The sequence below is a fragment of the Ischnura elegans genome, chromosome 3 (genome assembly GCF_921293095.1).
Source record: "Ischnura elegans chromosome 3, ioIscEleg1.1, whole genome shotgun sequence".
Taxonomy (NCBI): domain Eukaryota; kingdom Metazoa; phylum Arthropoda; class Insecta; order Odonata; family Coenagrionidae; genus Ischnura; species Ischnura elegans.
Genome location: NC_060248.1, coordinates 129,619,569 through 129,637,023, shown reverse-complemented (window position 1 = coordinate 129,637,023; position 17,455 = coordinate 129,619,569). Strand labels below are relative to the sequence as shown.

At 39.5% G+C, this 17,455-nt stretch overlaps 1 protein-coding gene and 1 pseudogene across 3 annotated transcripts in view; one reads left to right on the top strand and one right to left on the bottom strand.

Annotated features, from left to right (window-relative positions):
- The first annotated feature begins 2,359 nt into the window (after window positions 1-2,359).
- On the top strand, window positions 2,360-2,470 carry LOC124156668 (annotated as a pseudogene).
- Window positions 2,471-3,415: 945 nt separating this feature from the next.
- The window catches only part of LOC124156567 (phospholipase A2 hemilipin-like), a 31,017-nt gene continuing 16,977 nt past the window's right edge, over window positions 3,416-17,455 (bottom strand). For all 3 annotated transcript variants that reach the window (XM_046531192.1, XM_046531194.1, XM_046531193.1), the window contains exons 2-5: window positions 16,792-17,200; window positions 13,422-13,581; window positions 11,330-11,479; window positions 3,416-3,740 (exon numbers count right to left, since the gene is read on the bottom strand). In XM_046531192.1, the coding sequence (XP_046387148.1) occupies window positions 3,662-3,740; window positions 11,330-11,479; window positions 13,422-13,581; window positions 16,792-17,200 (798 nt within the window). In that variant the 3' untranslated portion in view covers window positions 3,416-3,661. The remainder of the gene's footprint in view (window positions 3,741-11,329; window positions 11,480-13,421; window positions 13,582-16,791; window positions 17,201-17,455) is intronic.

Genomic DNA, 17,455 nt, shown 5'->3' with positions numbered 1-17,455 from the left:
TCTTTCCTCTTTCCGCACTCTCTTTTCCGTGCTGTCCCTTCGAGAGCGGACTGTAGACTGCCAAGAAAAAAAAGGAAGTCCACCCTCCCGCACTCAGCGCCCAGGAACGGCCCGCCGGCCAACCGCACCAACACATTCAAATATGCGGCGGGAGACGCACTCCCCAAACATTCAGAATCATAACAACAGAATGCGATTTCTATGATCACCAGCCAATTATTAAGCTGAGAATTGTTGCTTTCTTCTTTCTTCAGTCATGTTAGCAGTAGATGTGTTGCTATGGCAAAATATTAGTCCTAAAAATCACACCATGAGGACCTGCAAAGGTTTACAAGTTTATCCCGGGATAGCCACGTCAGAAGATTAAATAGCAGTGCCTCCAAAGAGCAGCTTCAGATTTTGGTTGGAGCATGTAAATATAAGCTATAAAAGAGCATTTCATTCCTAACAAATAAAATTGAACAATACGGATGTTAGAGTGGGAGGGGTGGTTAAGGAGGATTGGTTAGCCCAAGTCAGGGACTCAATGGGGGTGGGAGGGGGAGTTGGTAACCGTTCCTCGCACTCCATCATAACACCCCTTCCGAATTCACTACTCTTAATAATCGATGGCTAATTTATGACAACGCGTTTCTCAAAATTTGGCCGGTTTGAGACAGGTATCTTAAACAAAGTTATAACAGTTTCAAAAATAAAATTCAAGCAAAAAGCAACTTTTTGCTTGCAAATGAATGCTTCTTTTACAGTTTCATGAATTTTTTTGTTTTTTATTTCAGTGTGCAATTAAAAAAAAAACAAATATTTTTTTGCTCTCCTAAAAAGTTGCCATTTTTTATATATGTATTGTTAGAACTTAGCCATCGATATTTGGAAATGATAGCCTCTACAATAAGTGTCTGATGATGATACCGTGTACCGAAAATAGCGGTCCCATCAATAAATAATCGTAAAGCATGACATTACCTTTCCTGTCAGCACTATCACGAAGGAGTTCCATCATTTTTCGCCTCAGCACTATTGGCTTGAACAATACCGAATTGGATAAAGGGAAAGAAATGCAAACAAAAAATATTTTCCAATTAAAATAATAAGCAGCAGCTAAAAAATATGGCGAATGATAACCACAAGAAGCGACCGCGTAGTTATATTTAGACTACGCCGTCAGTGTTCTGGGTTGGTGTTGGGATGGAATAAAACCACGGTGAAGTGGAAGGTACCTGTTTCGGAGCACGAACCCATATTGACACTATGGTATGTCATGTGCTTCGTGTGCCACGCCAAAAGTAATGCCACAGACATAAGCGATCCTATATTTTGAAATCAAGCGATCAAAATTTTTGAGTGATCACTGAAATTTTGGATGCACAATATTTTAACGATCAAAAATTCTGTACTTCAAAAGATTTGGCTTGCTTGGATAGAAAATTAATCCAATTTCAAAGAATTGGTTGCTATTTACGAATTAAGGGTTCCTTTCCACTCGCGTTTCGAGACGCTATTGTATTACATCCTAGCATAGGCGGCCTTAGGGGGGGGAGGGAAGGGGGGCACGTGCCCCCACCCCCTAAGGCGCTTAAAAAATTGACGAGATTAGCTCAATTGTATTAGGCTCAACTATGTGGAAGTTAATACTCGGAAACGAAAAGGAGACTTCGTTGATTTCCACTGATTTATTTCGTCCGTACGACATGTTTCGAACCATAGAGGTCATTATAAAGTTGATCATTGATAATGACCTCTATGGTTCGCAACATGTCGTACGGACAAAATTAATTAGTGGAAATCAACGAAGTCTCCTTTTCATTTTCAAATGGACGAGCTTTTTAATAGGGTTAATATTACGTTCGTTTTGTTTATTGTATTACTGAGACTCAATAATTTAATTTAATATTATTAAATTTCATATTAAAATAAAGAGAATATTTCGTACAATAATAATTTTTTGTTGCTTTTAATCTCAGATATAAGAAGACCGTTTGCCAGTCAGACTGTTGCGCCACCCAGAAAAAAATTCCTGGGTCCGCACTTGCATCCTAGGTTTGCATTTGAATGAAAATGAAGCAGGAACATTTTAAACAAACCGCCATGATATTTATTTAAATAAATAAATTAAAATTAACAATCGTAGTGAGGAGGCAATAATGGTAGTGAGGGACGCGGAAAGAAAAACTAACAGAGTCGTGTACGGAGAGAGCTAAGAGATAGACGTGTTCTAAAAAGGATCGGGAGAAAAGCTAACATAGTGGTGTATTGAGAGAACGAAAAGAGAGACGTGTTCTAAAAAGATCGGCAGAAAGAAGAAAAGGACGCAAATAAAAAGGAGGCGCCTACGAGAGAGAAAGATCGCGGAGGAAGAGATACGGCAGAACTCAAGTCAGTTCGTATAAATCTTTCGCCTTTTACCAAAGATTTCCGTGGCGGGAGATCAGTTGTATTTATAGACAATTTTGATTGTGCACATTGGAACAGAAAGGGAAATTACGCAATATATTTGTATAATATCAGATTGTAAATTGGGCCCAATTAGTCTTCTTAACGACATTTTGAATATAATTTGTAAAAAGTGATTTTGGTGCATGTTATTTCTTAATTAAGTGTATTTCTGTAACCCAGGGTAACGCAAAATAAGAAGTGGAAGGTGAGTTTCGTTACAAACATGTAAATAGGTTTCAGGTAAGTTTATATAGAAGGCGAAATATCTGCCTTCTTCGAACAATGCCATTTAATGACATTTTGCTGGTGGGGAAGGGTTCTTTGAACAAATTAAGAATTCTGAAGAGCGTGGAATTGGCCCTTATTTCGGTTAAACACCCGCAAAATGTTTTTGAAAAATTACCGAAAAACATATTTAGCAGTTAGTGATATAAAACTGATGTAAGAAACATCCAATTCCGTTCGAAATTTTCCTCTTGATTTCTTTGAATCCTCCATCTGCATTTCTAATGCATCCTCTCTTCGGCTACCACGCCAAGGACTTACAAGCGCGTACTCTTTCTCATCCAAACAAGCCCCCATGTTATCTTCCACAACAATATCTCTAAACTTGGAGCACATATTCTCAGCCACCTGACCTTTTAGGATACACGTTTCCGCTCCACGCTATTCTTAATGCCGTAAAAATCTCATCACGAATCTTACAGTAAATGAGACAAACCTGTTGAAGTTAATAGTAATTATTTTAACGAAATTTTAATTTAAATCAACAACATTACGTGTTGAAGTTTATAAATAAGTAAAGGGTTGTCAAGGGTAAGAAAAAGTTGTTGTGACTAGTTACCGCAGGGAAGATGAATAAATAAGTAAAAAGAGACAACAGCATCGTTTATAATTAAGAAGAATAATTGAGTTACATTGAAACCTAAAATACGTATAAATGCACTCTAATAAAGATAACCAACACAATGAAAGGCGAAAATGAGAATCAAAACCACATTTATTATATTTAAATAACAACAACAGTAACATAACAAAAAACTTAAATAAATCATGCGTTTAAAAACTTCTGAAACTGCTCATCATTCTAATTAGGTACGCCGTAGACATGTCTGCATCTATTCGGCCACTCCGGCAGGAGATTAAGGGGAGCGTCACAGCCAATTTTCTTTCACTTCGTCGTAACTGCCAGAGATCCAAGAGGCCACCATGTTTAGCGTCGCCATTGCTAGTACGACGGGTTGTCGACGAGCTGCCACACCTTCTTAGCTGTCGACTTTGCGTTGTATTCCTCGCAGTGATGTGCCCTTCAAAATAAAAAGTCGAGAAAACTTGTATTAGCACATTTATTACAGCCGCACATTTTCGGCAACATTTTAGAATAGCATCGTACAGTCAATACGCTCGTTAACTCGGAATTACCATTTATTTCAAGCACTAGGAACTTGTACAACGTACTTATTTGTCATCGTGTCATATTTTCATGGCCACTGTCAAGTTCTATATTAGCCGTAAGTTCTAATGTGAAATTGCAAATGGATTTTCGGAGGAACTTAGAAACCTAAAGGCAACCGTATTCCGGCACCGCCACTGCTAATGAAGGCTTAATCATGATGGTTACACAAAAGTATCACGTCATCACCTGCTTTACTAGACAGATAAATTGTCCCCCAAGAAAGCCACACTAGTTTGAGTGTCCAAATAGATTATTTGGAGGAGATGAACGACAGCTTGGGTCGTTTGCACCGTGAGGAGAAGGAATCGGGACAAAGATGGAAATTTAAGATGTGCATTCGCCTGATCTACATCTACATAATACCCCGCAAGCCGCCTAAAAGGCGCGTGGCAGGGGGTGTTAGGACACCAGCCCTTTACAGCTAATAAAAATGAAGTGCCCTAAGGAAGTTGGGACTAGAGTTTTTAAAAGTCCTTAATGGTTCGGGGGAAAAACGAATTCCCATATCTATCCGTCCGGCAAAACATCTCTCTTAATTTATCGCTTCTATCGGACCTGGACATATAGTGTAGCTCTAATATTATGTTCTCCGTATCGCTCTTAAAGATGTCCATTCTCAATTGCTCAAGTAATCTAAGCCTAGCGTTGTTAACGAAAGCAGACAAGGAAACCGCGGTTCAACGTCTCATACTGCTAGCTGTCGGAGGGCTGTGAGTGAAATGAATGCGGCAACCGATCTCATCCCCGAGAAATTGAGCGAAATAAAAACTATAACGCTAACCGCGTCTAATAATTCGTGATATTTGCATGGCTTATTTTGAGGAGAGCTGTCCGTAAAATAGTGACAAAATATTAAAAGAAAATAACGATACTCCACGCGAGGAAAAAAACAACAGCAAAACAAATAGCAATCGACTAAAAGAACAACAGGTCTTGTGTACATAGTAACGGTTCCCTGGTGACCTAATTTGCAATCTCAGTTTAAGTACTTAAAGGTTATCGGATACATATTTCAATAAAATTTGCTTATTAATTATTTGGCAAAGTTGGTATCATCGAAATCGATTTCTTTCGCTGTAATTGACATGTATTTTAATGTATTAAATAGCAGACGGAGTTGGGAATCATGCCATGATCAACCCACTAACCTTGGATCCACCTACGCATATGCAAATATCTAGCCACAGTTGTACGTGAAATTTAGATAAACTGAAGTGTAGGGCCAAAATTATGAAGGATCAATTACATTTTATCGAGATGAGACAGAAGAATGAGCGTTCGACAGAAATCCTACAAATCCTTGATATATAATCCTAACTTTCGGTGATTTACATCCGAGTGTTGGGTTGCATAGGTGAGGGTAGAACTCACACAAAACTAAGCCACAGATGTGTAAATTTCACACGTTCAGGGTAGCGGGGCCAGTTCCTTTCTTTGGGCCACCTCATATTCCGATGATTCTGCTTGGTGGTGGTGTGTCCGTGGGCTTCATTCGGGATATGGACACGGAACCCCTCCATTCAGCAACCAAGCCCTCTACCCACTGGAGTACCACGCTCCCACACCTATCTTGCTTTCAGATTTTGAGTATGCTATCGAAGTCCTTAAACCAATCACAATCGTATAAAGCATCACGGATATTCTAATTGTGAAAAAAATACGGATCCACGAACGTTTTGATTCGCGAAAATCAAGGATCCATACTTCTCTGTAATCTGCGAAGCACCCTCTACCCAATAATTTATATTAAGTAAATGTAAAATAACTTAAGTGGAGGAGAGAATCAAAGAAGAACCTGGTCACGGAGAATTGTTAACAATTAGTAACAATTCTTAACAATTCTCCGTGACTGTAGGAACGGATCAGGATTGGAAATAAATAAGACGGATGTTAATTTCACACGTCTATTCGCGATCACGGATGAACAACGACAAACCGGAAAAACAAGTAAAACAAAAAACATACAAAGAGGAAGATAGTTCACCTTCATAACACTTGGTGTCTCAGCGTAGATATTACAATTATAAGATTACAAATAACAGTGACGACGGGAGAAAAACAATTGGAGTAAAATAATAATGGATAACAATTCTGGTTGACAACGTAAAATTAGACTAAAAGGGGATATTATAATAAAAATAATAGTGGCGCTCAGTCGTAGGCGTCATCGCTCACGATTTTTCGTCCTTAAAAATTATCAATTGTGTTTGCAATTTGTGTGTAATTTGATTGGTGAAGTAATGGTACGTGTTGTCTCTCCCGATTTTTTCCGTTAGTACCTAATTACCCTGGACAATTGTATTTAATTGATTTATTTATAGAGTAAAATTGAACATTACACACTGCTACCAAATACCATGCAAACATCGCTATACTTTAGACCCGCTTTCATTCTATTTGACCCCGTATGACCCTGACCATGTCAACTATTTCTCTCGCCATTTTCCTATAGCATTCAACGTTCTCTGGCTGCTTTGCTTGCCATCTCTCTGATTCATTCTCTTTTAGATACATTTTCCTGGTTGCTGCTCGGAGGCAAGTATTCAGCTTGAAAGCAACCGCGGTGACCTCGCCTCGTGTTTTTAAAGTGAGATCACTACTAAACGAAGTTTCCCTGGTCCTAACCTTCGACCTCTGTGGCTCTACCGGGAGCCATTTTTATTTCTCTCGCCTGACAAGTTCTTCCTGGGGTCATTGGACCGATCTAGCCTTTCAAGGACAACGTCTGCAGCGAAGGATAGAAACTTGGATCCAATCGCAAATAAGATAACTGTGTTTTTTTTAATACGGGCAAGATAATAGGAATACTTTCAAAATTTGTATTTTTTTAGCGTGGATCATTTTCTGAATTAACTCTTAAGAATTTGTTAAATCTCTAACGATTCCTCTCTCCATAAAAATAATGCCATTAGGAATTTTCCATTCACCATCCCTTAGCGAAAAAGCTGTTGAAATTCAGCACTTAATTGGGACCACTGTTCAATCCAGTTGAAAACTTAAATCCAACAGTAACTTCTGAATTCATCAATAACTTTTGGATTTATTAGTTACTGTCAGAGTTTACAGTTATTGTTAGTTTTAAAAGCTACTGTTAGTTTTAACAGTTACTTTTAGTTTTAACAGTTACTGTTAGTTTTAACAGTGGTCCCAATTTACTGTCGAATTCAACAGTTAATGTTGAATTCAACAATGGTTCCAATTAACTGTTGAAATTTCCACAGTTTTTTCGCTAAGGGATGTTTCACAGAATTTGCTGTTCTTTAAGACGACATAATTTATTCCTCTTCTAGAAACATGTTATTCTTTGAAAATAATAAACCCTACCTTGATCCCTTATAATCAAATCAAATATTACTGCGACATAAATCAAGTCATGAAATGGTAAAATCAAATTCTAACGGAGACTCAGATTGGAGCACTTTAATTTTTGTGTGCAGAGCTTAAGACCGTTATGTTAATACAAAATTCATGAATATTCTGCGCAGTGAAGACATTTAATAATCCATAAATTTTGGAAATTGCACATATGCTCTTTCTTTAGTTTTAGCATTAAACCGGGTAATCTAACGGTTAACATGGGAGCACATGGAAAATGACACGTAAGTTTCACTAACCACCCTCGCCTGTTCCCGCACTGAAGTCTCCGCTTATGAATTGAATAGCTAGTTTGCTATTGAGGTTAGGAAATTAGTGATGCAAAACATCATCGCCTTTCCTTTGGATTTGTGCTTTTTTAAGTTTATCGGATAGAAATATCTCGGTCGCCACACCAATCCCTTCAGTTTCGCACATGGTCTATTACCCTTTATTCTGTTCATGAGCCCTTTCCGTCCTATTCTTTTCTCTTCCTGCTCATTCTCCACACACCCAGCTTCGTTCTATTAAGGTTTTTAACACCCGCTCACTTTACGAATAATGACTTTGTCCACTATATCGTTAGATACAAATGCGAATATTTTTTATAATCCCACGAGGTTTCGTGTACTGCCTTCAGCCCTCCTCCGGAAATTAATCGATACTTGAATCTCCTACCTGGTGAAAAGGCTCCATGGTTAATGCAGAGAAAATCTTTTAAAGTTCCACTGTTCATCGTGGAACAAGAAAAAAAGTACCGGAAATCTGTCATGGAACATAGTAACGAAAGGAAGTCATCAAGTTTTCCAGCATTATAATCATGTTGTACATAGTTCGGAAGTAATCACTAATACCTATCCACAAAGAAGGTGTTTCAGGAGTAATCTACAATACTTCAGAAGGTGATAGGGGAGACAATTTTGAGCCTTTTTTGTCCTATAAACATGGGGTCGCAACTCCTTAGTTATAGAACAATGGCAAACATTTTGGGTGCACTATTCAGTTGCTATGAAAACGGTTTTCCTTGGGTATCCAGCCTTTTCGACATTCTAATTAAAACTCTGGATTTTAAGGACACTAAATAATTAAGGTTGGACGAAAATGTGCGATTATAATTGCCTGGAACAATTAATCTTAAAATGGGCGAGATTGCGCAACCATATTGTTGGATACTCGCTCAACTGTGTAAGTGTATTAAACTCAAAGACTTATTTAACACAATGAAAGTATTTTTTTCCAATCTTATTTATCTCAACCGACACAGGAAAAACCGTTTTCATGGCAACTGCAAAGCGCAATTAAAAAATGTGTGCGTTGCCATAGCTTAGCAACTAATGAGTTTAGACTCCATGGAAAAATTCATGGGAAAACAATGATTATAATTATTTCCCTTACCGCTTCCTGAAGTATTGCAGATCCCTCCCGAAACACCATGAATATCCTTCTTATTATTGCCATAAATATGTGTTGCCATGACTGTCGAATTTCGGTTCACGCACGCACTGCATCCGCTTGGTGACGCAACACTGCCGTTCGACCAACAATACCGCGCATCGATTTTCTAGCGGATTATTAGCGGACAAATGACGCAATCGTCATGAAATTTACAGGATATATACATTAGACCGTTATGAAGAAAAGTTATTTCTGATAAAAAAGTCTCTCTGGAACATTGTAATGAGGGAAAGTTTTTCATATTGCAGATAGAGATGATTATTGACATTGCTCTAATCTATAAAACCTCAACATATTGAGATGATGCCGTATGCTTCAAACAAGGAAATCACAAAGCCGTAGTTCCGTAGTGATTGAGGGTCTGGGGCTTCAAACCCAAGCTAATTCAAGAATTTCCGGCGGTTTATATTCCTGATAAAGGCTTACGAACTGTCGAAAGATGAGCGTGACTCCTCGAGATGGGTGACCAGGTGCGGCGGGCCGATGTTTAATTATTAGGGCAGCCTCCTGATGGAGAAGAGGTCAAAGGGGACTTACTATCCAACGGCGAAGAACACATTGCTCCCGGAAGGGCACACAAGGTCCTTAGATGATGATGACACTACTGCCATTGATGAAGAACCTCATTCCTAACGGTCCCTTCGCCCGAGGAATGCCCCCTGGGAATCAAATAAATAAAAGAACGCGCCCTCCCGCAGAAACCGCCAACGCCAATCGCTGAGAAAAAATAGACATTTATGGCCAGGGATATGACCACGAGCGAAACAAATCTAATTGTTCCCGGTCTGGGAGGGTGCAAAATTATCCGTTACTAGCAGATCACCCGGCGTTGCTCGGGAAGGATTGTACCCAGATAAGTGGGGAACTTAGAATTCATGGTCACATGGCAGAATTTTTAAGTAACAAAGGAGCACAGGAGGTATAATGATGGTAGGTATACATATGTAACAGCAAACATATGTGTATAAATACATATGTTTAAATGTATGGTATAATTTATTATGATGCTATACATTTTTAACAATGGAAAAAATAATTTCCGTATAGCGCACACGGGATCAGCTTACACCGCAGTTTACGCCACAACATTCATCATTGTGTGTGTTCGTATGTGCGTAGAGCAAAAACGTCGTGTGAACCCATGCCCAAGCAGAAATCACGGTAAATCTAAGCGTCCTGGTGGAGCAACTAGTGGAGCAACCAGCCGGCAACCGGGAGGTTCTGGGTTCGAGTCCCAGTCAGGCCGCAATTTTACCCTCTGATTTCTGGCTTTTCAACTTCAACTGTTCAAAATTACTCTAAATTAAGCCTGAAAAAACACAGAATGCCTTGCTGACGTTGAAAATATGACTTGTGCTATTCATTGCTTTTTACCTATTATGTACGTATTTATGCAAATTTATTGATAGGATACATAATTGCATTATTTGCATCAGGCCAAGATCCTTCCATACAGCAATAATAATGTAACTCAATTATTCTTCTTAATTATACACGATGTTGTTGTATCTTTTAACGCATTTATTCAACTGATCTGGTAACTAGTCAACAACTTTTTATTACCCTTGACAACCCTTTGCTTATTTATAAATTTCAACACTTTCCCTTGCTGATTTAAATTAATATTTCGTTAAAAAAACAATTACTCAAAATCTGCTAACTTATCAACAACTTTTTACCCTTGACAACCCATTGCTTATTTATAAACTTCAACACTTTCCCTTGTTGATTTAAATTAAATTTCGTTAAAACAATTACTATTGACTTCAACAAATAATTCCGCAGTCTGACCCGAAACAAAAAACATTGTTTTCTTCCGTGTAATATTGTGCTATTTTCGACGCATTCGAAGGATTCATAGAGCGAAAAGAGATCATTCCCTGGAGATGCCGATCAATTTACTTGCAATTGTTAACAGTGGCGTAACTATGGATGAGGCGATAGATTCCCCCAAAGCTTCAGGGAAATAAAAAAGTTATTTAAAAATCTTGCTTAGTGTTAAAATTTAACAACTATATCTGCATTAAGTTAATTTTTAACGCCGAAATGATTTAAAATATATATCCATGGATGTCATTTTTTTTTATATTTCCCGGACCCCCCGTTTCCTGGGGGAGGGGGGTCCCCACCCCAGTTCATTCCCTCACCCTCAAAGCACATTCATAGTTACGTCACCGATTGATGCCTTACAGGAAAATTGCTTTTTTAGAATTGAAGATCTAGGTGGTGTGGCAAAAGACTCCAGACAGAATAGCACTATGAATAGTTGAAATGTTAAGGATTCTATGATATATAAGGATTTGTTAATCATTAATCAATTAATAGATGACAAATATTCGCAAAACTAAATGAACAAGATGTTATTGGAAAGTAAAAACGAAATTAAAATCAAATTGATTTTTAAAAAATCTAATGATTAAAAAAAACTAGTATTTTAACGTAATAATCGAATAATGGACACCCAAGCTAAGCCATTCATCAACCGATTGACCAACTTTTACTATAAACTCACAACAAATATTTTCAAAGGAAGCATATGAAAACTGTCATGATTCGACGTGGAATTACTTTAATCAATAATATAAAAAATAACCCAAACTAAGATAGACATTTGAAAGAATTACAACTTACGATGATTCCTTCTTGCACGTCAGCGGATAGTCATAGGTGAAACACTTTAGCTTCAAAATGTTGAAGAACATGAAGCCAATGTTCTGGGCAACGATGGAATCGCTGTCCTTCAGGCAGCGGTAAAATGCTCGGTCGCATTTGCAGAGGGACCTGGGAAGAAATAGAAAAGCATCAGTTTTTCTCCATGAGTATTACCTCTTGGAAAAACCTTTTTTGCCTTCTCACACTGAAATGAACAAATGTCACTTCAAACATCCAATCTGGAGAGAAAAGTTCCTTAGAGACTTAATTTATTGCCATTGGGTTAACCGTATTATCGAAAAATCAGACATCCTTCGCCAAGAGGACAAGCAGTACGTATCACATCACTATGTCATTCAGAATGTCATAAATAGAATTTATAAAACTCGATGCTACAGCAATGGAGGGGTGTCCCATCTACCTTAATTTTATCGTGGCTGAAAGCTCTGATTGGCTGTGGTCATTACAAGGATTCAAGGTAACGATCAGTTTACCCAGTAACTATTGAAAAATTATTCAACCCATAAAAACATCATACAGGATTTTATCCAACGAAAATAATATTTTCTCTTAATATACATCTTACAAGGGTATGAAATGCAGCATCTGATAATCTTGCTTTCGTATCACCTTCTGATGATTCTTCACCGTCTGCACTCAAACCAATTCGTTTGATACAGTGCTGTAGTTGGGGAAAAATTTAGGCGGTAATCACCAAAAACTGCCGACAGCTGAACGTGTATTATAATACATCCGGCCGTTAAATACACCAAAGGATGAAGTTCGCCATGAAAAAATATTTGACTTAGCCGGGATTCGAACCCGGATCTCCCGATTGCCGGTCAGGCGTGCTACAGGCGTCCCCGACAGTGGCTTAGTAAGCACGACCCTCGCCACATGTGCCACAGTGTGGACTTGTGACGTCAACATCTTGTTCGGTAAAACCCATCCCGAAGTTCGCTCTGAGAAGATGGCTTGGTGGTGTAACTGGTAGCACGCCTGACCGGCAATCGGGAGATCCGGGTTCGAATCCCGGCTAAGTCAAATATTTTTTCATGGCGAACTTCATCCTTTGGTGTATTTAACTTTGCACCCGTGCGCGTGACTGCGTACAAAGTCACTTGTTCCTTCAGTGCTTTGACATCCGGCCGTGATTGAAATGTCAAACTCCGACTCTTACATTAGTTCCCAGTTTTGCCACGAGATAACTTTGAACAAGTAAATAATCATTTCCGCTTTTTCTTTCTGATCGATCGATCGCGAGGTGGAACGCATTCCATTGGTCACCGTGCTGGTCCATAGGTTTCGTCAGGTTCCAACAAAAACAAAGTTGGGTACGATAAATGAAAGTATAATTTCTAATGTCTGGTTCATTAAGAACTCAATAAAGTTTATTTTCACAGTTAACTAGTTCTTATTTTTTCCCGCTAAAATTCAGGGAAATGGGAAAAACATTGGGTGGAACTGTTGATTGGCTGTAATGAAATTTAGAAGTGTATGACAATCCACAGAGAAAAAATCAATCGCCTTGACCAGTATTCGAACCTGGATCCCCCGATTACCAGTCGAGTGCTTTAGCCAGTTTAACTACCCTGTGGAAATTTGAGGACTATACCGGACAAGGGGAATCTTCTACTAATCCTGGTCTAGGCGAATGTTTTTTTCCTTGTGGATTTTTTGCACAATTTGTGCATTGCGGGGGACTCCGTAAAGATATCACCGTGGCTTGTCCCGGTATTCTTAAATTAGGAGTCTATCTCCAACAGCCAATTATAATAGTAATTAATATTCCCGCAACAGGTTTTTCGGTTGGCTAGGCAACCATAGTCGGAGAGGAGAATGCGTTTTACCCTTTCCGAGAACGTGGTAATTCTTAGTAATAACTATTAAACCGGTTTCGAAATTATTAATTTCCATCACGCTTGGCTTTAGAAGATACGCCTCCAATTTCCAATGAAAGTAAGTTTTGCGAATGAGTCTGAGTTCAAATACGAAGTTTACCTCACCCTCGACCCACCTGTCGGTTTAGAGCCTTACGCAATCAATGGAGCGATGAGTCTCTCTCACTTACACGGTGTACAATCCCTCGTTCTTCACCCCGTGCTTGCTCTCTCCGGCTCCGATGCTGTCTGGGCAAGAGTCGTGGTCGCGGCAGCAGGCATCCGCCAGCTTAAACACGCCCGTTTCGTTGTGGCGGCTGGCCCGGTCCCCCACTCCACACCAATTCGTCCCTGACGAAACAAATACATTCATGGCACGATCCGCAGTGCAATCGCAATTCAAATGGAGCGAATGCCTTGGCTCTATTTTCGCGACAAAAGCGCAGACAAGGGAGATTTTTAAGAACCATCACTAATTATCATAGAGGCACCCAATTTTCGCGAATACCAAAATCTCCGAGTTCAGTTGAATGATTTTTCTTCACGTGATTGTGATATAGACCACATGGAAATGTTAAAAGTACGATTTAGACAAAGATTTTCTGTTTCATTACAACTATTTGATACGAATATTGTTGAAATAAACAGTACTTCTAATTCGCGAATACTCGGTGCCTCTAAATTTAATTATTGGGAATGCTCTGGGGTGTGCATTGTGTTCGTTTGAAAAAAATCAAATATTATACCACATATTAAAATATTTTATGAGCATCGTCGACAGCTAATGATGTGAAATCTCCAATTGATTCAAGGTAGGTATCCGGGAATTTGGAAACAGACCCCAGGAGAAATTATCATATATAACCCTACAGATATGGTACTGTACAATAGAGTATGTGCACGTTTTTGGGAAGTGATCTTTAAAAAAATTTAAACCTCAATTTGGCTAAATTCCGAGTCTGAGAATAGAGAGGTACTTTTCAAGTGAGATATTAATTATTAAAATTTGAAAAATTAATGATGCGCTGAAACACTAGTCGGCCATATTCTCAGGGCTGTGACGTCATTTTGTTCGATGTGTTCTCAGGCATACCTTGTTCTTCAGGGTGAGCCCCTCTACAGCGTATTCCGAGTTTGGAAACTGAACTAAATTAAAAGTGTGTTCATGCCATCATATATATTTTTAATTCATTTATTTCTCGGTTACGATGACGACAAGACTCTATCAACTTTTCTACCTTGAACTGCCTAATCGTATTTCTTACTCCTCGGTTCTCGCTTTTGCGTTCGTTTGCAGATTTACAGTGACATTAAAATTAATTGAGGCACTTAAACAGTGATGATCCTTGAAAATAGTACGACTTAATTCGTGAAAACTAAGTCACTAATTAGTAACTAAGTAACTTAGTAACAGTACCCGTACTACTTACTAAAAAACGGAAAATTAATTTTCGATAAAAAGGGATAGTTTGGGTATTCAAATTAATTAATTAATCTACAGTTAATAAGCTACAATTAATGCTGTTAATCGAAAGCAATGATATTTTCGATACACTTTATCGAATAAACTGCATTTCTATCGTATTCCTCCCGGGTGCACATACTCTATTATGCGGGTTCAGGGCTCATTGAGTGGCGCCTGGACACCGTCTTAGGCCCACTAATCATAAGTGTAACTTTTGAGACCTCGCTTGACCAGATATGACCCTCGGAAAGGATCCCTTAAACCAACAAAATTAGGTAACCCATCAGAGACAGAAAGTGATCGAGCAAATATTACGTAGTTGATACGACGAAAATTTTCTGCAGAACAAAAGTTCTTGGAGGCATCAATTAACATCACATATAAGAAAAACTGAACAATTTCTTTAATTTTTGGAATAGTCCTTGGCGGATAAATCGACAAAAGACTGATTGTGCTGGCCTCATTGTGTTTCTACCGATAGAGAAGACGAAAAACCAATTTTTATGCTAAATATTGGAATAAATGAAGGGTAATTTGATATGTGGGAAGATAACAGACAGAATGAAGAGTATTTCCGAGCTGAAGGCGTATATTCAACTGGGGAAAGTGGGTACATACATTCAGTGCTGTGGTTGGGAAAACATTTAGGCGGTACTCACCAAAAACTGCCAACAGCTGAACATGTACATCCGGCCGCGATTGAAATGTCAAACTCAAACTCTAATATTAGTTCCAAGTTGTGCCACGAGATACCTCTGAACAAGTAAAAAATCATTTCCGATTTTTATTTCTGATATCCACAATTTACAAAGAGTATGAGGGTTTAGGGCGAACACTTGGAGGATACAACGCACCGGAGCCGGGAACCAAGCCAGTGGCCTATACGCCCGATCACCCGGGGAGGGGCAGGAGAGGAAGGGAAACGGAAAGAGGCGCCGCCGCGATAGGAGCCCGACGACGCCTCTGGGAGAGGAAAGGTGCGGAAGAAACGGGACAAGGGAAAAAACCTCAACGCTATAGAAGCGAATAGGGCCCTACTAAAAAGCGAAACCAGGCATAGCCATTAATGTTCTAACAATCTTGGAGGACCATTCTAAGAGGAAGAATGATCCAACGATCAGATCGTTAGATATGGACAATTTACAGTAGGGCTATTTTTTTTACAGATTTAAAAAGGTATTTTAACCGGTACGCTTATAACGAGTTTGGGTTTTTGGGGGTACGCCGTACCGGCCCAACTGCAGCACTGCATGCATTCAATGAAAAGCTAATCTTTTATTTCTAGGTTTAACCCATTAGTGAATAGCGTCTGATATATCGGACGCGCATATTTAATTTTTTCTGGGCTCCAGTTCACTAGTTCTACATTTTGATACCATATTAAGTTCATATGGATGTCTGTCTTCACCGCCGCTAACATTTTAGTAGACCCCTTGAATTTATTAACTTGAGAAGCATTTACGTGAGACATGGCATTGAAAGAATTTTCAGTCACCCGCACGGGGAAAGTAAATTATTTTTATTGTAGTATTTTGCTCAATATGTTGATAACTTTTATCCCGTTTTTCTTCTAAAGGTTGATCTTTTTATTTTCTATATTATCAAGTTTTCCTGTACTATTTTGAATCTGTAATCAACACTGAAAACTAACCGTCCGATATATCACTCCCTCCACACATCGACCCCTTTGCACTTCCATTGAAATCCTTCATAAGCCTTTCCCTATCCTATCTGTCACCGAAGTAGGCTGTCACTGCAGTTTCTTGTTGTCCTTTTGTATTTGTAAATGTAATTATTGTTTTCTACATGTTATATTGCGTCATCGTCCTCTAATTTATGTATTGTTACCTGGCCACTATAAAATGGCAAGTATATGCTGTATATGGTTATATTTCTTTAAAAAAAATATCGGACGGGCTGTATTATTTAAACTATTGATTGTAAAAAGTTAAAAATTGCAGAAATAAGTTAAAATTGGGCCTTATTAGCCAGAATAATTACTTTCTAAGTGAATATTTGACAAAAATAGCTTTATGCACCAATGGGTCAACCAAGAGTTTTCTTCACCCGTTTGCTCTTGGGGTTGGAGTACTCACCAGGGAAGATGGCGGGATTGGCGGCGTTGGTCACGCTCCCGATGACATCTCCGGCGTCGTGTGCCGCTCCACTCACGGCCCGCTGCACCCCCTCCGCCACGTCCCCCACGCCCTTCCGCACCCGATCCACACCCTCCCGCACCCGATCCACCACGCCGCCGACGGTCGCACCCACGCCCGTCACCAGCCGCTCCCACCCGTCCAGCATCCCGCCGATCGCCTCCTCACCGACTCGCTCTGCCTCCGCATCCTCGGCACCCCAGTCGAAGAGGCGCGGCCGCCGATCCCTCCACGGCGGAGACGGAAGACGAGGGGGTCTCAAGGTGGCGAGGCCAACGGACGCCACCGCCAGCAGCAGCAGGACCAGACGGCACCTCGTCATTTCCCCCGACACGAACCCAGCCAACAGCTGAGGAAGAACATAATCTGAGGTTTCAGGCGACATGGAGTGGAAACGGAACGAGTACTAAGGTCAACAAAGTACTTTAAAAATATAAAACCCATGATAGTTCTGTACAGCTCTTGTCAGGAGCAGGTTGGAGTACTGCAGTGTAGTGTGGTCTCCATACAGTAAGAGATATATTGAAGCTATTGAGAAGGTTCAAAAACATTTTTTGAGAGCTGTATATGTGAAAGAATATGGGATTTATCTGGATAACCATGT